The sequence below is a fragment of the Mauremys mutica genome, chromosome 1 (assembly GCF_020497125.1).
Source record: "Mauremys mutica isolate MM-2020 ecotype Southern chromosome 1, ASM2049712v1, whole genome shotgun sequence".
Classification (NCBI taxonomy): domain Eukaryota; kingdom Metazoa; phylum Chordata; order Testudines; family Geoemydidae; genus Mauremys; species Mauremys mutica.
The window spans coordinates 202581956-202605092 of record NC_059072.1 but is presented as its reverse complement, the minus strand read 5'-3'; the positions used below and the strand labels follow the sequence as shown (position 1 = coordinate 202605092).

The window sequence follows — 23137 nt, the reverse complement described above, 5'->3', positions numbered from 1 at the left end:
CTCCCCCCCAACAGCCCAGCTGCGGGGTGTCCCCTCCCCGCAATGACCCACATCCCCTCCCCACAGAGCCAAGCTGTGAGGCCCACTCAGCTCAGACAGCGGCACCTCATCCTCTCCAGAGCCCAGCTGCAGGGTGACCACAGGCCCAGACACTCATACTCCTTCCTACTCAAAGCCCAGGGATCCAGAGGGAGAAACAGCCTGATGCTGGGGCCAGGACTTGTATTGAGTTGCCTGCACGCCACCTCCTTTGTTCATGGTGTGCCACAAACTGCAGCTACCACGAGCCATCCAGCTCCCCTTCCCCTTCAAGCAGTGACTTCTATTTGCAAGCTGGGCTCTGCTGCATCCAGTGGCCCCTAGTGGCAGCCAGCAGCTCTGCAGCAGCAATTTTGCAGGGGAAAAAGGGAAATTCTGCACAGAACATTAATTCTGAGCAAATTCTGCATTGCGCAGTGGCACATAATTCTCCCAGAAGCAGATACTAAAACTACATTAAAAATTGTATGAAATGTATGATAATGAAAATATGTAAGCAGGTTATTGGGGATGGATTAGCTATTAAAAAGAAAAATCACGGTATTTGCCCCAAAGAGTTTACAATCTAAAGAGAGAGAATAAAGTGTAAGAAAAATAGATACAAGTGAAGTGGCTAATATGGTAATGGATCACATCTTAAAATATTTAGGATATGCTATTTTATGTATATGCACACAGATGAAAATTTGTATTCCCCAACATATTTTAATGTCAAGATGTTGTCCATGATCATCATAACTACTTTATATGTTGTATCTTTTTCCCCTATTCTGTGTCTTTTTAAATTATAAGCTATTTGAGACAGTTGGTGCTTTTTTTTTTGCCTTTTTTTTTTTTGTACAATGCCTAGCACATAGTGGAATGTGACTGGAAACAAGTAATAAAATATAAAATAAAATAAATAATAATAATGATTGCTTTGGGGGAGAAAAAGCAGTGAAATATAAAACTTACAGCTCAATCATCCCTAATAAGTAGCCCAGGGCACCCACCTCCTTACCTTTAACTTTGAAGGATCCAAAATATTCAATAACTCTGAAAAGAATTGTTCAGCACTGCGATAACGTTGGTCCGTCAAGGCTGTACAGCCATCATGAACAAGCGGCTTCAACATTTCTGGCAACACAGTTAAATCCACCTACAAAATTCAATCTTAACTAAATCAAATTTTGTTGACTATGTTATGAAACAAGCTACTAATTATTAAAAATGTTATCCAAGTGGTGATTAAATAATATCAGAGATCAATATTTTCTGCATTTTGGTTACAAGAATTCCACCTTTCTGAATTTAGTTCAGTGGCAACATTCACTTTGACCTGGCTTGTGGATTTCAAAGTTTGCACAGAAGCAACTTCGATAAACTTTAAAAATATTGCTTCAGACCATCCCCCCTCAACAACTTCACTGGCTTTCCATTCATTTAAAAATTGTCATCCATCTGTGTCAATGGTCTATTGTTCCAACGTACTTCACAGACCTAGGCCTTGTCTACACTACAAATTTTGTTGGCAAAAGTTATACTGCTTTAATTAAAGTGCTTTAAATTAAAACCGCTGTTGCATGTCCACTCTAGCTCCTTGTGTCGGTAGCTATCCTACTGTACAACTTGCCACCTGGTGCTTTGGGAAGGGTTTTGCAATATCTCATGGGGCAGGTACAGCATCACATGAGGCATGTTTCTCAGTCCCATCATTCCAGGGGCATCCTAGTAGATTATCAACTGGTGTGTGGGGGGAGGGAAAGAAGAGTGGTGTGGCTGGGGCAGGCAAGACAGCAGGCTGACCACCTATGCTGAGACAGGGGGAGGGGGGGACACACCCCACATCAGCCTCCGTCTCTGCTTGACAGTCAGCACAGCAGTCTCCCCTAATGCAGATCGCTCTGCCTGCCTGCGTATGGTTCTATGATTCCCTCCAAGTTCTCCCACAGCCTCCTCAGCTGCCAGGAGCGGCATCCTGAGCAGCTCTGTGAGCTCTCCATGCTGAAGAATGTCAAAGCAGCACAGCAGTCATCCATCATCCCCCCCTGCTCCCTGCAGCAGCAGTCTGCCTGCCGCTGTGGTCCCAGTGCAGGGCAGAACAGGAGCATTCCGCGCTAATGATTTGCTCTTTGTTCCCCAAACTGAGCAGAGCAGCAGGCTGAGCTGTCAGATACTTCCCAGAGTTTTGAAAGGGAAGGAGCGCATGCCTGCAGAGCAGCAGAGATCCAAAACAGTGAGCAGAGCGGTCAAGCAGGCATTGTGGAATACTGGTGGAAGCCAGTTATGTCAACAAAACAAACAGCAGTGTCTACACTGACCCTTCGTTGCTTTAACTTTGCTGAAAAAACCTTTATGCCTCTCGCTGAGGTGCTTTTGTCTGCAAAACAGCAGAGTTTCGCCGCCAAAAGTAGCTTTGTAATGTGTACAGTGTCCGTATTTTCTCAGCAAAAGGCAGCTTTTACCAACAAAACTTTGTAGTGTAGACAAGACCTTACTCTCTCTAAATCTCAACTCCTTGCTGCCATCACATGATTTCATCACCATGGTTTAAGAGTCTGCTCCTCAGCACTTTTACCATCTAAAAGCAGAGTTCCTATATTTTTTCACCTTACACTCACTCATTTTTCTAAAACAATAAAGCAATTTGAAAACATTTTCTCTCTCCCTGGTCTATATATTTTTACTTTTGGTCTTCTTTTATATTTAATGCTGAAATATCTTGGGTATTGTATTAGCTTGTTACTACTCTAAAGTTGCTGTATAAATGAGATAAACACAGAAGTCATTAGTTCATGAAGTGGTCTAATATCTTAGGCTCTGATACTATGCTGTGAACCACAATGGACTGTTCTGCAGAAGTCCTCCAAGCACAAGTAGTTGCAGGATAGGGGCCTTAGTATTTTGAACAAGTAATTAAGGAAAAATAGATATCAATTACTTGTTAAAGAAGACTGCATAAGGATTTTTACAACTCACAAACAAGGCTGTACATGTACTGTGACAAAGTTCCTCCTCTACCTTGGTGGGTCCTGCGCTTATTGGCAGATTTTGCTCACCTCAGTGATCTTCCCCACAGTCTGGGTCAACTCCTCCTGTGTCTGATCAGGAGTTGGGAGGTTTGGGGGGAACCCGCCCTCTACTCCAGGTTCCAGCCCAGGGCCCTGTGGATTGCAGCTGTCTATAGTGCCTCCTGTAACAGCTGCATGACAGCTACAACTCCCTGGGCTACTTCCCCATGGCCTCCTCCAAACACCTTCTTTATCCTCACCACAGGACCTTCCTCCTGGTGTCTGATAACGCTTGTGCTCCTTAGTCCTCCAGCAGCATATCCTCTCACTCTCAGCTCCTTGTGCCTCTTGCTCCCAGCTCCTCTCACACACTTCCTCTCCTCTAGCTCCCCCCTCCCTGACTGGAGAGAGCTCCTTTTTAAACCCAGGTCCCCTGATTAGCCTGCCTTGATTGGCTGCAGGTGATCTAATCAGCCTGTCTGCCTTAATTAGTTCTAGCAGGTTCCTGATTACTCTAGTGCAGCCCCTGCTCTGGTCACTCAGAGAACAGAAAACTACTCAATCCAGTGACCAGTATATTTGCCCTCTACCAGACTCCTGTACCCCACTGGCCTGGGTCTGTTACAGTATGTATATGCACACAGACCATAATACCTCATTGTTGCTGTGTCAGGCAGACCTGTTTTATAAGCTTTCACTCATTTTCTTTTAAGATATGAAATAATTTAAATTAAAAAAAATAAAGCTCATCATTGTCTCTCCAGGAAATGGAAGATAGGGTTGGGGGTTGGAAAGGAATTATAAAAGTGGGAAAATATTGGACAGAGGATGACGACTTAAGATCTAAGCTGCCCAATTTCCTGATAGTGTGTTATACTGAATTATACTGCTCTATTTTAATTACGCTTAGGTATTATTTTGGTGTATTTTTAAGCGTTGTCAAGGGTGCTAGAGTGTATCAATAGGTCCCCTTTTTCCTATTTACATAAATCCAAATTAATACATTAAAAACATGTTATAACAAGCTGAATACTAAATAAATTCACTATTACACATGCTATAATGATCTCCTAAGTCATACCTAAAATTAGTTTTCAGTACATAAAATTGTTTTATTTTCAGCTTCTTTAAAGTAGAAATTAAAAAGTTATGACTGTAATGTTTGAAGTAATTTTCTAAATATTAATGTTTCACCCAAACATTAAACATTTAAATGAAGTGAAAACAAAAGCCAAATCTAACTAGTCTTGTTGGTACCACTGAAATGAGATTTCAAAGTAATGATCTGGTCAAATCCATGTTAACATCATCTCATTCTGTGCTGAGAATAGCCCGTGCCAAACATTGGGGCCTTACAGAACATTTTAAATTTCAAAAGTTTTATCTTGATGAATTTTAGGTTAACTTTCATCCACAAAAATTCAAATTTCAGAAGTCAAGCTGCAAAAACCATAGCTGAATTCCAAAACAAAATGGTTACTAAAATTGCCGTATTTGCAAAAAAAAAAAAAAATAAGACCATTCATCTACTCTTAGGACAGAATGGAGAGAATGCTGATCGTGAAATTTGTCATAAGTCTGAAATTGTATTTATTTTCCTGATCTTTGAGTGACTGGTTGTCAATTTATGTTGTTGTTGTTGTTATTGTTATTATTATTATTATTACTGTGGTTCTTGTATTGAATTTTCTGTAAATTGGTGACATAAATGTCTCTCTTAGGACTCATGGCCCAAAGACAACCATGCCAACGTCCTTAAAAGTAGATTTGTGTCTCTTGAGTTTGGATATTTTTGGAGGATCATTGGACAGCCTCTATGATGTACAAAATATGTAATATTTTTCAAGATGTTCACCTAAGAGGTACTTTTCCACAGCTGATACTTACTTAATTGTAAACTTTCATTAAAAAGTCCTAATCTGCACTTGATTAGCAACACAATAAATTAACACTGCAGCAGAATGTAGGGGCTGATGGTGTTTAATTTGGTCCTATTGTACCACAGAGTATACATAGCCCCGTTCAGAAGTTTATGTTTGTCTGATAGATGTGTACTTAAATCCTGGGCTGCCTCAACATGTTATTTAAATGCCATTCTTTTATTTTTTTAATACTTAAGTAATGTCATTGCCAAGATAACATGATTTATTCAAACAGAGACATGAAAAGTTTTTTCAACTAAGATCCTAGTGTTTTCAGTTGTTTCCTTCATTTACCTGTCGGATAGCACTACAGAGGTTATCCTGGATGTTTTTAGAATCGATCTTCAAACTCAGATGATCTCTACAATTAAAGACAGTATTAGCATCAGTGCAATTTTTAAATTGGAATTTGTACACATACATTTTATATACTCCATTCTTCAAAGGGTGAAGAAATTCCTTTGCATATGTAGCCATATGGGGTATGCCTGCACAGCAACTGGGAGGGTGCTTCCCAGAGCAGGTAGACAGATATGCACAAGCTCTGTTCAAGCTAACACATAATAACAGTGTGACTGCAGCATCAAGGACAGGGCATCGGGCTAGCCACCTGAGCCACTCTGCTATTTTTAGTGCACTAGCTCCAGCATAGCTAACGTGCGTCTCTCTACCCGTGCTGAGAAGCATCCTCCCCACTTCTAAAGACATTTGATTAGACATTCATCTCTGCCCCATGTTCAAGGGAAGCAAGCACCCAGCACATGAGAAGTGTCCTAAAGATTGTGTGCTAAGAAACTGGAGATTTCTAGGAAGGAATGTGTCTGTTGTATACAGTAGAGCAAGTGTGAGGGGACCTTGAAAATGATATGATCATTTAGCCACACCATTTAGCCATTATGCTGGTGTGGCTAAATTTTAATTCACTAATTAATTTGAGATCCATGGTATCCTAGACTGCACAATAAACACGTTCATTGTTATGGCTAGGCTCCATAGACTTTTCACAGCAACAGCCACAAAGATATAAAAGTAGACTGTGATTAAGTAATGGCATCAACACATTTTCTTAACAAGAATTTTCTAATTATGCATTTATTTATAAAATTGCAAATGGCCTCTGAACAATACAAAAACTTCAAACAGTGCAGCCTCTCCATGACAGATGTAGTAATTAAAGAAATTTAGACAACTCTCTGGACCTGTAAACTTAATTCAAATGTAGTTCAGCTCTGAAAAGTGACTTCAAAATGGCCTGGTAGGGTTTCATACTTTGGTGACTGACTAACTCCATATCAAATTTGTTTCTGGCTGTGAGAATGACAGATTATATATTCAGCCACCAATAGCTTGCCAATCATTTTATCATCTTAAAAACTGATATTCTTTATCACAATAGTTATAATTTGTTACAGCTGAAAAGCAAACCAAAAAAATCTGCTGTGCCTAGACACAGTTCTCTATCAAAGGATCTTTGAATACCTATCTTTGATCACACGTCTAATTATCTGGAGAGGTAAAAACAGCAAACTGACAGCCTTAATACAAACTTAACAAAATGTTATGGCCCATGTACTATTCTTAGAAGTTGTAATAATTATTTTATGACTTTTATGATAATTATTTTTCAAGGTAAGATCTACTCTAATAACTACAGGCTCATCTTAATTTCAGTAATGCATTTACTATAATCAAGAAACCCCTTCAGCAGAAGTAAACAGCTATGCGGTACAAGATGGTTATACAAACAGTGATTTGGGTTTGTTTGTATTCCCCCTCTCCCACATGCATACTATTTTTTGTCATTTGTTTATAGACATTTCTCTGGTGATTGTAACACTAGCATCTCAATACCTTTGAACCTATACAAATGTGTTATAATTAGCAATTCTGCTATTACTTTTCTTTTTTACCAATCTGTTTTTTACAATAACTTCTATGCCTTGTGAATAGGGTTGCCAGGTGTCCGGTTTTCGACCGTAACACCCACTCGAAAAGGGACCCTGGCTGCCGTTAAAAGTCCAGTCGACAGCGCAGCAGGGCTAAGGCAGGATCCCTACCTGGCTCTGCGTGGCTCCTGGCCAATGGGAGCTGCAGGGCTGGTGCCTGAGGGCGGGGGCAGTGCGCACTGCGCAGAGCCGCCTGGCTACGCCTCGAAGCGGAGAGACATGTTGCCGCTTCCGGGGAGCTGCTCAAAGTAAGCACCACCCAGAACCCGCACTCCTTACTCCCTCCTGTCCCCCAACCCCCTACCCAAGCTCTGAGCCCCTTCTTGGAGCCTGCACCCTACATCCCCTGTTCCAGCCCTGAGCTCCCTCCCACATGCAAACTCCCTCCCAGAACCGGTATCCCAATCCCCTGTCCCAACTCAGAGCACCCTCCCGCATCCTAAACCCCTCATTTCTGGCTCCACCCTGGAGCCCACACCCCCCAGTCCAGAGCCCTCACCCCCCTGCACCCCAATCCTCTGCCCCAGCCTAGAGCCCCCTCCCACACCCTGAACCCTTCATTTCTGGCCCCAGCCTGGAGCCTACACCGCCAGCCTGAGCCCTCACCCCAACTCTCTGCTCCAACCCAGTGAAAATGGGTGAGTGAAGGTGGGGGAGAGTAAGCAACAGAGGGAGGAAGGATGGAGTGAGTGGGGGGCAGGGCCTCATGGCAGAGCCTCAGGGAAGGGGGAGGGGCAACAGTGTTTAATTTTGTTCAATTAGAAAGTTGGCAAGCCTACTTGTGAAGTAGCAAACTCATTTAGAGCATTCACTTACATACAAATGTTAATGAATAACTATTAAGACATGATTTTAGATACTTATTATAAGACTACTACAGAAAAACCGTTGAAGGAGAAAAATTGAGCAAATTTAGCAGTGAGAACATTGACATAATATTTATATGGTCCTGTTTTTCTGGGTTCCTTTTGTCATTGAAGATCTAATTTTTAATCATGGCTCTTCCTTCTACAGCTTAGTTTCTTCTTCTTGGACCTTCAAGGAAATCATAAACTTGTGCTTATGACAACCATCTACTGCTACTGAAACAACTGTGATGTCAAATTCAATATTATAGACTTGTATACAGAATCAAAAAAAGGTGAGAACCATCATTACTGGTCAACCACTTTTAAAAAAAAAAATATGAACAGCTTATTTATTAGCAAGGAGCGCACACAATGTTGAAGTCTCCAACATGTCAATGAGAGTTTTTATCCAATATATCTGAATGCCTTCCTCATGTGAAAATTTGTTCTTTCAAGAATATATAAAAATAGGAACAGTGAAAGTTTCACTAATGGTCTTCCAAAGATTTTCACCATGTAAAGTTACTAAAGTGATAAAATATCTACTTCTTACCTCGTCTTTTCAGAATCACTGGTTTTGTTCTTTAGTTTTCCTTTATTTTGGTGATTCTCTCCTGTTACATAAAAATAACATTTTGAACCAACTGAAGAAAACATTCACTTAAAAGGACACCAACTCAAAAAATCACATTTTGTCTGAAAATTTTGTACCTCCAACAGTTACAAATATCTCAGAATAATGTAACTGAAAGAAATTAATAAAAATATCACTTTCTTTATCCAATTTGTTTACTTTGGAAATTTACCACCACTTTGTGTACAATTTCTCCCTTCCTAGAAGACCCTTATAATTAAGAAAACCCCATACAATTGTTTTAAGAAACATTTTTTTAAACAATCACATATTATAAAGGAGGTTATATCAGCAACAAGCTAAAAATTATTTCATTTTGAAAAATTCCAGTTGACATTGTCTAATTTTTTGAAGGATTAAAATATCAATATGGGCCTTATTGTAACATATTATAATTTCAATTTGCTGTATTTAGCCACAATACTTAAAGAATACCTTGCTGAACAGACTTATACTGTTCAAATGACTGGCTTTACATTGAGAGGGAAAAGAAATTGAGAGAATAAACACTCCAGTATACCCAATCTAAATAAATCATTTTCTCTACCTATGCCAGTCCATGCTGTAATGTTCTATGGGTGAGGAGAATTCATGACAAAGTTTCTTCCTCTCTAGTACATCATATCAGGCAACTGTAAAAGAGATCTATTTTTTTTTGGCTTTAGGACTGCAGATCTTTGACTTAGACCAATATTAAGCTCTGGGGCTGTATAACGTGCAAATGCTTGAAAGATTCAGAAGATCAATAGCCACAGAAAACATATTGTTGAACACATCATTGTTGAGCCCGTGTTTTAGAAACCCAGTAATCTGTGAGGTGATACCATTGTCTCCAGTGCAGGTAAGTGACTGAAGTCAAACTCCAGTAATTAATTCTAGTACTTCACATATCTTAATATTGTGATGATTACTCAATGGGTTGGTTCCTGTGGTAATTTAAAGATATAATTTTAAAATAATTGTAAAATGTGTAATGAATATACTATATATTAGTGGCATTTTTATATTAATTTAGTACAAATGCTATAGGTAAAAGCACAACATAATGAAAATGCAACAAAATGAAAAAAAAATTTAGAAGTATTTTGATATCTATTCTGGTCTGCTGAAAATAAGAAGTGAAATCACTGACTGGAAAAGTATTTTTGCTCACTTACTTGCCTGGAGATGGAAGGAAATGAAATGTAAGATTGGAAGTTTGAACGTGTGTTTATAATTAAGCCAAAATTCAATTTTTAACATTTTTATTTTTGTTTTGAATTTTTAGTAGATTTTAAATGAAAACTTTATGAGACAGTCAATTATTTTGCTGCTAAACCTTTCACCAGTCCATGATCAGAAGTTCTGATTATCTGTGTAAGCAAAATTATGTTTTGGGACTCCTAAATAGACAATTAATAGTTGACAATGTTTTAGTTATAGATTTGGTGAGTGCTGGATTTTGCCAGGGTTCTTCATGACATGTTAAGTTATAAAAATCAGGGTTTCCTCCTTAAAAAAAAAAAAAGGATGATTGATCACAACTGGATAAAAGGCTTAGCAAATGCGAGGACAGACTTTATTCTGACTCACTAAAGTACTCCAGGAGGATTTTTTTAAATCACTGATTTAAATTAGGCTGAGGTGCTGTAAAACTCATTTGAAAATATGTGCTCCGGCAACTTTAGATGAAAATGTATAATGAATATATTATACATTAGTGGCATCTTTTATATGAATTTAATACAAGTGCTATAGGTAAAAAAAAAACAACATATGAAAATTAAGGTCAGGATTCTACAAATACTCAAATCAGTACACCACTGTAGTCATATGAATAGTCCCATGGGACTATTTATGTACTTAAAAGTTAAACATATGCATAAATGTTTGCAGCATCTGGGACTAATATTTTTATTAACAACTTCTTAGTGGCATAAAATCTTTGTCACTTCAAAACAAAAATTACCTCAGTGTTAACAATGAAAAGTTACTTAGACTTTCAATATATTAATAAAATAATTATTAACTTTAGAATAAATAAACCAAAACCTTTTAAAAAAATAGGAGCCTGAAGTTAAGATGTCTGTGGGAGCTCTGCACTGTGCAGGTTCAAATATTTACTGATTGTGGCACTTAGAAATAATAATGCACAAGAGTTTCCTCATACTTGTAGCCTGTGGGAAACTAGCAAGTGAGAGCCTGTCTGAAACAGTGTTTTATGTATATCCTGATTTTAGCATTTTAATGTACAGATTAAATTCTCTTTTCATTATTACACTGGAGTTTTCTTTTAAGAAACTGATATTGCATGCAAACAAACTTAAAAAAACATAACCAAAACCCCATTAAAACAGTTTTTGTATCTTTGTCCTGCTAATTGCCTAATTAGTTTGTAATGACCCATCTTCTTCTAATGTTTAAAAAGCATATATAGAAAAGACCACCACAATATTAAGTGCAACACAAACTTAAGTCCAAAAAAGGAAAAAAACATTCCAATTGGTATGATTCTATTTTATCTTCAATGCATTTCATATTTAAAATATAAAAGACAACAATTAAAAGGAAAACAACTTGCTCCATTGTGTAATATAAGCCTCCCCTTCCACTGATCATCCAGATCAACCACTGCTTAATTGAGAGTATTAATACTTACTTATTATCTCAATTTGTTCTTAAAATACAAAAACTACAAAAAAAACCTCTGCTGAAGTTTATTTAACATATCCATAGGGGAACATATTCAAATGTAAATGAAAAAGCACTTACCCCTGAAACACTTTAAAGCTTTACCAGAAGTAACACTAACTCTGACAGGGAGTGCCATTAGGAATGAACAAAAATATACTACAGAAAGACAAACACACTCAAAAAAATACATGTAAACAACACTGAAAAGAAAAGAAGCCAAATGCAAATTTAAAAGAAATGGAGGCACAAGGGTCCTATATAAAATCTCCCACAAGCCACAGCTCTTCACTGAACAAAGAACCCGGAAAAGAATACTCAGTCCCTCCACCCACCTAAAATCTGTAACTCCTCCTGCCAAATCAAGGCCAAGCTAAATACTTCCTCCAAAATCAGTATTAACACAAAGAATATCTTGTACTAGAGAGACAAGGAAAAAAACAAAAAACAAAACCCCCTAAAAACTCTAAAGAGCACAGAATGAAAAGCTAGGCACATTTTCTAAGAAATTCATATTAAGGAACAGCAATTCACAGCCCTATTATCTGCTTAGCCTTAGTGTGTTCTCTCTCCCCCAAACACTCAATCCTTCACTAGACCCCATTATTTCTTCTGCAACATCTCTAAAATGGGTTAACCTTTTCTCTCAACAGCACCCAGGTTCATGCCTTGGGCCTCTCTTGCCTCAGCTATTACAAAAGCCTCCTTAGCCTTCTTGATACTCAGATTTTGCCCCTCCAGACTATCCAAATACAGCTGTCAATATTATTTTCCTCCTGACCATGATTTTCCCCCTTCATAGATCTCTTTACTGCCTTATAGGATCTTTCTGCATTAAGTCCTTGCAATACTTCACAATTCTATGCCAGCTAACATCTCTTCCCTATAATCCTACTACATCACGTCTCTTCACTACTCCCAGACTTGTCCAGACTTGTCCCTTTCTACCTTTTCCGGCTTCAATATCTTCTTTCTTCCTAGTACTTTACATATTATATCTCTCTCACACACACACACACTCTCTCTCTCTCTCTCATATTGTTTTGTGTTGTACCCACTTCTGGTTTTAGGATTCAGTCTTGCATGGTGCTCTTTACTCTGGCTCCAATTCAGCAGAAGCGTTTAAGCATGTGTAGTTTCAACAGGACTACTTTTGTGCTTAAGCACTTAAGAAGTTACTCACCTGGTGCAGTAATTATGGTTCTTTGAGATGTATGTTCCTATCAGTGTTCTACTGTAGGTGACTCCTGAGTAGGGTTGCCAACTTTCTACTGGCACAAAACCGAACACCCTAGCCCTGTCCCTTCCCTGCCTTGCCCTGTCCCTTCTCCAAGGCCCCGCTCACTACATTCCCCCCCTCCCTCAGTGGCTCGTTCTCCCCCACCCTCACTCACTTTCACTGGGTTGGGACAGGCGGTTGGGGAGTGGGATGGGTTGAAGGCTCTAAATGGGATGCGGGCTCCAGGGTGGGGCCAGAAATGATTGGTTCAAGGGTTCATGGGGCCAATATAGTTACTGAGGGTTTATGCTTGGGGAATTGAGGCTTATTAAGAAGATGTATTGTATAACCTTTTACTGCTTGTGTGGTTCTCTCAAATAAATTGCTTTGCATTCAGCAAAAACTGTATCCGAATTTTCACTGGTACCGGTAACAATCTGCCAGCCGTAGGCCAATAAAGATCCATTCCTACACCATCAGCCCCCTATTTCCCCTATCCTTCTGGCCGAAGAGATGGCAAATAAGGAACACTGTCTTCATGGAGAGGTGAGTTAGTGAGAAAGTGGCCATAGGTTCAAACAGTGGTCTAGTCAGCCCTTTTAAAACTAGATTGAGGAATGGGGGTGTTTAGGTTGCGGGAAGATGTTTGCTATGCCTTTGAGACACCTCTTCATAGTTGGGTGGGAGAAGAAGTAGACTTCTTACTGTTGGTGAAAGGTTGCAATCACCACTAGATGGACCTTCAGTGAGCTAGTAGAAAGGCCTGATTTCTTTAAGGATAATAGATAGTCTAATAGAAATGGCAGGGTAGACATAGCAGGGGTGATGCCTCTGGGTTGGCACCAGATCTGAAACATCTTCCACTTCTGGAGATAGGTGCAATGAGTACCCTTTCTACTGTGCAATAGCACCTCTTTTACCTCCTCAGAGCAAGATGCCTCTATGTGCTGGAACCATGAAGGAGCCATGCTTTGAGTCGCAAGGTCCATAAGTTGGGATGGAGAGTGCACCCCTCGTTCTGCGACAAGAGGTGAGGAGTGACCGGAAGGCTCATTGGTCAACAAACTGCCAGCTGCGACAGGCAAGGATACCACATGTTCCTTGGCCAAGTAGGGGCAAGCAGAATGATGTTCGCCTTGTCCTTCTTTACCTTCAACAGGAACTTCCATCAGTAGAGGAAATAGGGGAAAAGGCATACAGGAGGCCTTCATCCCAAGGAAGGAGAAATGCATTTCCCGAAGAATGATGCCCAATCCCCGCTCTGGAGCAGTACTGGGGACATTTCTTGTTCTGGGGAGTCACAAACAAGTCTATTACTGGCGTACCCCATTGCTGAAAAATGTTGTGTAGGGTTGTCACCTCTATTTCCCATTCGTGGTTGTGCAGGAATTTTGGCTGAGACTATTTGCCGTCATGTTGTGTATTCCTGGTAGATAGGCTGCTGCTATCAGAATGTTTTTTTAAATGCACCAGTTCCATTAACTTCAGTGCTTCCATATACAGGGAGTGAGACCAAGCGCCTCCCTGTCAGTTTATGTGGTACATACATTCCATCGTGACCTTTGTATGCATACCCTTAATCAGCAGAAGGAAATGGATGTATGAGTTTCTGACCACTCTGAGCTCAAGCAGATTCATGTGAAGGCATGTCTCTGCTGGGGACCATTGGCCCTGTGTTGTATGACCATTGACGTACACTCCCCTTTCTATGAGGTCTCCAACCTCCCTTTTTCTTTGGTATCAGAAAGTAGCAAGAATAGAAGCCTTTTGACCCTGAGATGTGTGGGTAGAGGCTCTACAGCTCACATGGTTCACTTCTTGGTGTAGTAGTCTCTTGTGAGAAGGGTTCCTGAAGAGGGATGGGGGAAGGGTATTTGGGAGGAGGACAGGAGGAGAAGTGGATTGCATATCCCTTCTGGACAATTTCAAACACCCACTTGTTGGAGGTTATCCGTTCCCAGGTACTGTGGAATGGGAAGAGGCGATCTCTGAAAGGAGGAGAGGAATTTCCCAGTGTGTGGTAGTAGAGAGAGAGTTCTACGGGCACCTCAACCAACCCATCAACACTACCATTTGGATATTGATGGCTGTGACGAAGTAGTTTGTGATCCCGACTCCTTCCGCTTAGGGAACCTCAATTTCTTCCTTTGAGGTTCATAAGGCCTCTGCAATTGCTACTGAGGCATATATTGCGATGAAAAGGGCTTAAATTGTGGCTGAGGGCTATGCTTCCTCTTGTAGGCTGGAGTGTAAATTCCCAATGAGTGGAGGGTCACCGAAGAATCCTTCAGTGTGTGAAGGGATGCATCCGTCTTCTCAGCGAACAGCTTCATTCCCTCACAGGAGAGGTCCTCCACTGTCACCTGGACCTCTTTGGGGAAACCTGAAGACTGCAGCCACGAAGCCCTTCTCATAACCACTGCAGTGGAAATCAAGCACATTGCCATACCTGCCAAATCTAGATTGGAGGGACGTCTTCGCTACCAGTTGGCCCTCGCTGAGTATGGCTGAGAATTTGTTTTTTATGAGAATCTGGCAGCTGATCAATAAAAGAATTTAACTTCCCGTAATTCTGGCCTGAGTCTCTGACTGTTTGTTTGCTACCCCGCCCTGACCTGGGCCTGGGCTGCTACTGAACTGCTGACTCAGCCCCTGCCTAAAGGCCTTAGTCTCTGACTGTTTGCTTGCCGCCTCGCCCTGACTTAGAGCCTGGGCTGCTATTGAACTGCTGACTCAGCCCCTGCCTAAGGGCCTGACTCCCTGACTGTATGAAGATTGAGGGGCTAGCAGGCAGTATACCTGTTGCGCATGCTGGAGTTGAGACCCATATGGCGGGTATGAGGAGCGTTGGGAAACCAGGTCCTCTGCTCACTCTTCGACCCCTCTGAGTAGAAGGGCGGTGCACAGCACAGAGAGGCCATCAATTCCAATGCCCTGGGGGAGCTCGGTACTGGGGCTATGGTGCTGAGTATAGGTGAGTCCCGTACATCAGATATGGAGACGCCATATGTGTACCAGAATTCTGTCGGTGAAGAGAGCATTGGTGCCAAGTAGCTGTCATTGCTGATTGGCTTGTACTGACCGAGACAGCAATGTGGGCCTGACCAAATGGTCCACCCATGCCATGTGCACCAGTGTTGGTGCCGTTGACGTGATGATGTGGCCTCCCGCAAGGTGGATTTTTTATGGTTTTCACACCCTCTCGATAATGGAGCTTCCTTGCCGATGCCTATCAGGTCTTTGGGCTGACCGACTTGCTCTGTAGGCTCAGTACCTTCTGAGCCCTGAGTAGTTGGTCTACTCAGCTTTGGTGCTGATAGTACCAATGATATGGATGGAGCTGGGGAACATTTCCAGCTCAATCTGGGTTCTCTGCGGGGACTCAGACCTTTTCTTAAAGGTCTTGAGTGAGTGGCTTGTCTCCTTGGAATCACCTGCCTTTGACATAAAAGGTTGCAGTCAGTTGAAGGGCCGACTCCATGAGCAGGAGTTTAAGCTTCAATTCTCAGTCCTTCTTGGACTTGGGTTTTAGCTGCTGGCATAAACCACACCTTTGTGGATTGTGCTGTTCCCCCAAGCAGCGAATGCACTTCAAGTGTCCCTCTGTTTCTGGGATGGACTCCTTGCAGGTCAGACTCTTCTTGAAGCCTGGAGAGCCAGTCATAACCTTGTCCAGGAGGTCCCAGGATTGCTGGGAAGCAAACCCTTTCTTCCTTTCTTTTTCCTTATCTTTTTTTTTTTTTTTTGGCAGGGGCAACTGAAAAACCAAAAGTACTTAAAGAAAAAAAAGCTTCAAGTGAAGCTAAATTTGCAAATCCATGGAGTGTTAATGATCCGTGAACGGGAAATGACCATGCATGCTGGCTAGCCTCGTAGCGTAGTAGCGGGCGAGGAGCTGTGCACACCTATAACGGAGCACACACAGGGACACTACTTAAAGAAGCAGCATGTATTTACCTTTTGCTTCTTCAGGCTAGAGGGCTCAGTGCCTTGCAGGAACAAGCCCTCATATTATAAACACACACTTCACTCAGCAACCAGGAATGTTTGCAATTCTATATAACTGTTTTAAACAAGAACAAGCTCTGATTGCAAAGAGTAACTCTCATGCCTCCTCAACCACTTACAATTGTTACCAGGAAATATCAACACTGTTAACTACATTTAGGAAAAGCAGACTCTTTTTGAAGAGGACAATTACATAACTCTTAAAATCTCCATCTTTGGCACAGAAACAGAAGCCTCACCCCGACATGCCCCTCTGATGGGGATGATCCTCTAGAAAGAGATTTTTTTTTTTTCGTTTGTGCAAGAAACTCAAGTTCTTATCCAAAAACTTATGGAATCTATAAGGAATGGATAGTGACTGCTAGTGTGTATGGGGTCAGTACTAGAGAGCTATGTGTTCTATACACACTGAGTCCCTTGATTGTTTAACTTCTAATTTACTCCAAATGGAAGCCAGATTTGCCCAAAATAATTATAAGATGAAACATTTCTGGACCTCAAAACAGCCAGCTACTGACAGTTACATGAACATCCTCTATTCCTCAATTTCTCTACTTTTTCCTCCACCTATATGCAGTGTCTTTATTCTGACATTACTCTTCATTTAGTAACCTGCCTCATTCCAATATACAGAAAAAAAAAAGAGTTTAGTGGAGCTATGCCTCAGTGTTTATGTGGCAAGTAAATATAAAACACTGAATTGCATCATACCTTTTTATATTGTCTAAACTCAAAAACAACTAAGGGTTTTTTTTTGTGGGGGGGGGAGGGGAGAGACATGGAAACCGCTACAGCTTAAAGTGCTTTTTCTCCCCAATTACAATTTTTTTTTTTAAATTATGTTGGGCTTTGATTTTGGTATTGATTAGTAAATTATGTATCTTGAAATCATTATGTATCTTAAAGCTATACATGCACGCTAAGAAAAATGGTGCATTCTAATCTTGGACCAAACATAACAACAGCTGTACTGGGTCAGACCAAAGGCCCATCTAGCCCAATATCCTGTCTTCCAGCAGAGGTCAATGCCAGGTTTTTCAGAGCAGTGGTTCTCAACCAGGGTAAACGTACCCGTAGGGGTATGCAGAGGTCTTCCAGGGGGTACGTCAACTCATCTAGATATTTCCTAGTTTTACAACAGGCTACTGAAAAAGCACTACTGAGGTCAGTACAGTAAAATTTCACACAGACAATGACTTGTTTATATTGCTCTATATACTATACACTGAAATGTGACTACAGTATTTATATTCCAATTGATGTATTTTATAATTATATGGTAAAAATGAGAAAGTAAGCAATTTTTCGGTAATTGTGTGCTGTGACACTTTTGTATTCTTATGACTGATTTTGTAAGCAAGTACACTTCTAACCTGATATAACGCGACCCGATATAATACAAATTCGGATATAATGGGGGTAAAGCAGTGCTCGGCGGGGTGGGAGGGGCTGTGCACTCCGGTGGATCAAAGCAAGTTTGATATAATGTGGTTTCACCTATAACGCAGTAAGATTTTTTGCCTCCCCAGGACAGCGTTATATCGAGGTAGAGGTGTAGTTTTTAAGTGAGGTGAAACTTGGGAGTACACAAGACAAATCAGACTTCTGAAAAAGGTACAGTAGTCTGGAAAGATTGAGAACCACTGCTTCAGAAGAAATGACCAGAACAGGTAATCACCAAGTGATCCATCTCCTGTCCAAAGGGATAGTCTAAAGACCTGACTCATTTACGTTGGTCTGTTTAGTTCCACTTTCAATTCCAAATGCATACTGATGAGTAAAATTTAATTAACAATGGATGAATAAAACAGGAAGGGGACAGCTGGATAAGGAGAGCAGTATGACAATTAATGGGAGAAAATATAAGACAAATGACAGTTTACTGAGATTTAGGAATACAATATTTTGAAGTCTGTTTGAGTGGCACAGTTACTTAAAGGGGGTGGGGAGAGAGAAGAAAAACACACCCTAATTAAATTTCCGTTACTTTTAGAGCTAACTCAGGCAATTAAAAATTAACTCACCTGATGGAAGCACTGAAGACCAGTCTTTATTTTTTGCACTTATAGCATCAGTAGACACCTAACAACAAATAAACAAATTAGATTTTTCACAGAAAACATGTTAGATAAATATTAAGTTCCAATGACATATTAGAACGATGTTTACGCTACAGATAACTAAGTATTATCTGAAGAAATAAAATATTAAAAATAGGTTATGGTATCAACAGTCAAAAGCACTAAAATAGGGACAAATTTATTTAAAAAAAGTAAAATTAGAAGAGATCAACTTTGGTGAGTAAAAGTAACTCACTTATGTTCTCATTCACTATAAATATATTAGAGCAGGGGTGGCCAATCTGCACCTGAGGAGCTGCCAGAATTTGCCAATCTACATTGCCAAAGAGCCACAGTATTATGTCAGCAGTCCCCATCAGCTCCCCCGTCCCGCCTGCCAGCCATCCAATGGATCAGCACCTCCCCTTCCTCCCTGTGCCTCACGCAGGAGGCTCGGGGGAGTAAGGAGAAGAGTGAGGGTATGGCAGGCTCGGGGAAGGGGGCGGGAAGGGGCAGGACCTTGTGGAAAAGGGAGAAGTGGGGACAGGGCCTGTGGCAGAGGCAGGGGTTGAACAGTGAGCATTGCAAAGTTGGTGCCTATAGCTCCAGCCCCAGAGTCAGTGCCTATGGAAGGAGCCGCATATTAACTTCTGAAGAGCTACATGCGGCTCTGGAGCCACAGGTTGGCCACCCCTGCATTAGAGTATAGATAGCTAACTAAGGCACCAGTCCTACAAGCTGTTCTATGTGGGAACAAACCCACTAATGTCCATGGGGCCCCACATATCTATGCAGTCAATCCATATGGAAGCGTTTGCAGGGTCAGGACCTAAATATTTGTTCCAATATCATAACCTCCATCCACCCCTTCCACTCTACCAGTGAGCCAGCCTCAAAGCCCTGTTCATCTGTTTCTTCCACAAGTATCTCTGTGACTTTCTTGGTCATGCTTTCCTTGCTGTAGTCTGCCAGGCGACTAACCTCACTTCATCTAAATACTATTTCTTCTATTACAACAACAAGTGAAAAAAAATAATACCAATTTTGTTTTTTTTTAATTAAAAAGCTCGATGGACAGACCATTGTGTGCACATTGCATAAGCAGCACGGTTGCATTACTGCACTACTGTAACCTTTGTCCTCTTTCTCATCTCGCCCTACCATTTGGCACTCCCACTTGCTGTGTCACATCTAAAATTTAGACTGCAGTCTCTTTAAGGTACCAACTGGAACTTGCCTCTGTCAATGAAACATGCAGAATACTTATGGGCAATCTAAAACAATAGCACAACACAAGCTTCTACCTTACATAGTTTGCTTTATTAGTACTGTATTTCAGCTAAATGCCCACATGAGCTACATCCAATCACAATGTATCGGGAAGAAGATATTTAGTCAGATTTTAATTTTATCACCAATTTGGCAGGTTTCACACCACCCTACTTTTGGTAGCTCAGATCTTCAGGGCTGGCTCTAAAATTCAAGACTTTTCGTAGTGCCACAGGCATAGAGGTCATGATTGCATATTAATATTGACAAGAATTCAAAAATATAAAAAACTTTATAAAAACATTTTTGCTTGCTATGGACAAACACTCCCCAAATCAAAACAACGAAAACAAGGAAAGCAAGGGTAAAGCCATACACCTATACACATCACCTTCTCATACCTACATACCCTCTCTGAAATCCCACACTATCCCTACTGTAAGGAAATAAAAAATTATCAAAGTCTCAAAGTGACATCCAGACAATTGTAACTCTGCCTCATGAGAGATGGCAATGATTCTGTGGAATGATTCTCTTTTCTAGTTTATGTGATTTTGTTTTGGGAGCCATTTGCCTTTGGAACCTTAGTCATTTTTAAGCTGTTTGTTGTTGTTGTTGTAATATTGAATGTTTACTACATTTTGTTGCTATTAGTAAGGGGTGTTCTGTTTGTAGTATAATTGTTCACTGTTTGCTAGGAATGGGGAAGCACAATAATTTATACTGATATTGTATGCATGTGGCATGTCAGAGGTAAGGTTGTGTAGGTATTACCTTGGCTGGTAAGTGTTAATTTGCATGGTTGCTAAAAGCAAACACCCAAACTTAAAAGCACACAAAGAAAACAGTAAAATGTTAATAAAATGCTAAGGTTTAAATTTCCCTTTTTTTTTTTTAAATGAAAACTGAAGATACTGTTAAGATGTAGAGACCAATCAAAGTTAAATTGTCCACAAGGGGTCGTTCTGCTCCCCCCTTCATACCCTTAACCTCCTCACTGAAAGTTTAGGCTAGGGCAGCTGTCAGAACAGCACGGCTGTGCTCCTCAGTCTCTAATGTATCAGCTCCCCCATATTTTTTCTGCTCACTCCAAGGCTTCTGTGATATTTAAGAGGGGGAAGGCAAATGGGGAAACTGACCACCAAGAGGTTGAGCATCACAGCTCCTAGATGCATTGCTCTGGCAGCAACCCCAGCCATCTAAGGGTTTCAGTATGACAACCCTCAGGCCAAGTCTCATAGTGGGGAGGGTGAGGATGAGGGGAAAGAGGAATTGGGGGTTGAATTTGTGGAGAGTAGATGAGACAAAGGGAACACAAAGGGGAAGCCTAGATCATCCCTTCAATTTCTTCAGTTACACTATTATTGCTCAGTAACCACAGTGTTTAAGAAACTCTTAACTTTGACTGGATTCTATAATGCACCTTATTTTATAGAGAAATTTCCAACTCTGCACATTAAACCAATATTGACCCCTTATCTTCTAAGGGGAACAATAGGTTTTCTTCAAAAAGCCAATCCAGGAAACAAATAAATGTGTGCTGTTCACCTTCTACACTCGTGCTTTTTTCCCTTCCCTGATATCCTTTACATTATACGAGTTGAAGACTTTTCTGTTTCAAACAGAGAGTCATGCTGTACTTTATATTCTTTTCAAACCTAAACAGTGTTTGCAGGAATACATGTGGTACTGTTCTATGCTTATTTAATATTAATGAGTGACCCCTTTGTTCTCATACTATGGAACAGAGTGAAGACTGTATTCCTCATGATTCTGAACTCAGCCAGACTTCTCCCCCTCACAACTCTTTTCTTTTCCAATATTTGTCTTCAGTCAAATTTAACTTCTCTTTAAAGAAAAAAAATTAGCAGCTCAAATGGAATTTTACTACATAAGAAAAAATACCATGCCCTATGAAAATTTTAATATGCTTTTTATATATTTTTTTTTAGTCACCTGAATTTAAAGTTCAAATTAGGCTTGACTTGTACATTGTCCTCAAATCAGAATGGCCAAATTTGAAATTGCTCTTTCAATGTACAGTAATTTGAATCTCTTAGCACATATAGTGCATTGACAAGTGTTTTTTTCCCCCAATGTCCACTAATTTCTCTCCCATTTTTTCTTTAAAAATATTAGCAGTTTAATTTTAAATTTACATTAATCCAATGTTATAACTGAGCTTTTGAGTACACAACTCAGATAATCAATTATAGTTCTTAAAGCAACTGAAATGTTGCCACCCCAGAGCCCCCACACACACACACACACGATGCTCACTATAAAACCCCCCAAAATATTATGTATGCATGATAAGGCCAAATATTTGCACTTCCATATAGTTAGCTGTAGTTTAAATAAAACAATTAGAGGACAGTTTAAAATATTATCCATCTACATTTTGCATGGATGCAACTATACAATTTCCTAAGACATACCAAGTCTTTGAACAGTAGCTTAAAGAATATTTAAAAGTTTGTTACAGTCAGAGTTTATTGCAACACTGATTATCTGAAATAAGATAGTGTCTCTCCCATATCAAGCAATGGAAACTCCTCTGTTATACTAGTACTTTAAATTCACACCATTTTCTAGGACACCGAGTTTCAAAAGGCACTTGTTTCCTTTCTATAATGTATTATTGACATTCAATTTCAAATTCATATTAATTTTACTATCTAAACTATATTAGAATATTACTCCTTTTTAATTCAGTAGTACAGAAAGTATTTATCGGTTTAAAGGAGACAATGTATACTGACCTTTTTTACAAAGATGTTCCTAGCTCAACGACAGATGGCATGTTTTCACAAGAGGCAGTATACCCATAAATACGTAAGAACTGAAGCTTTCAAGTCCTCCTTTTATCCTGTGCATCATACTTCCTCTTTTCAATAAGAGCGTTCCAATCAATTCATTGCTCAATCTTACTTTCTATTTTGCTACTCTTTGCTCTTCTGATGTGGTTTCATTTCTCAGTAAATGACTCAGCTTTGTTTCTAGCCAGACCCGTTTTCACGTTGCTAGGCAGAATTTCTTCCACGTTTAAATAGTAGGCCAATGTAATTTTACACTGCTGTTAGACCCACATTATGAATCATCATGTCTCCATTAGTATGCAGCATAACTAACCTGCTAATTTCTAGTAACTGATAATGTTAAAGGGAGTCAGAAAGAGGCAGAAAAGTTGAATTTAAAAGGAAAGAATGCCTTCAGAGCTTAACAGCTTTTTGTTCAGTTTCATTCAGTTTGAGCATACATCTTTATCCCTTGTCCTAGCGAGAGCTGAGCAAATAAGGCCTTGTTTATCCCAGGCCCTGTAGCCAGTGGTGTATTTTCAACAGTTTAAACACACTTCACACTAGTGTAATATGATTTGTACCAGCCAAGAGTAGCCTTGTTGCAAGACAGGATAAACTGAACCTTTACAATTCCCATCTACACTAGAGGTTTGTACTGGAACAGCTACACTGCCATGTTTTTTCCCACTGAAGTATACCGGGCCTAAATTCTTAACATAGAGATTTACTCT

The 23137-nt window shown here is 40.2% G+C and overlaps 1 protein-coding gene and 1 long non-coding RNA gene across 3 annotated transcripts in view; one reads left to right on the top strand and one right to left on the bottom strand.

The window, feature by feature from the left end:
- The window catches only part of TTC3 (tetratricopeptide repeat domain 3), a 150647-nt gene that overhangs the window by 68172 nt on the left and 59338 nt on the right, over nt 1–23137 (bottom strand). For both annotated transcript variants that reach the window (XM_045002449.1, XM_045002450.1), the window contains exons 15-18: nt 18301–18358; nt 8299–8359; nt 5246–5312; nt 1040–1177 (exon numbers count right to left, since the gene is read on the bottom strand). In XM_045002449.1, coding sequence (XP_044858384.1) covers nt 1040–1177; nt 5246–5312; nt 8299–8359; nt 18301–18358 — 324 coding nt within the window. The remainder of the gene's footprint in view (nt 1–1039; nt 1178–5245; nt 5313–8298; nt 8360–18300; nt 18359–23137) is intronic.
- LOC123362124 lies at nt 7909–13281 on the top strand. The gene is made up of 3 exons (XR_006576349.1): nt 7909–8038; nt 9045–9220; nt 13197–13281. It is a non-coding gene; the product is annotated as an uncharacterized LOC123362124 (long non-coding RNA).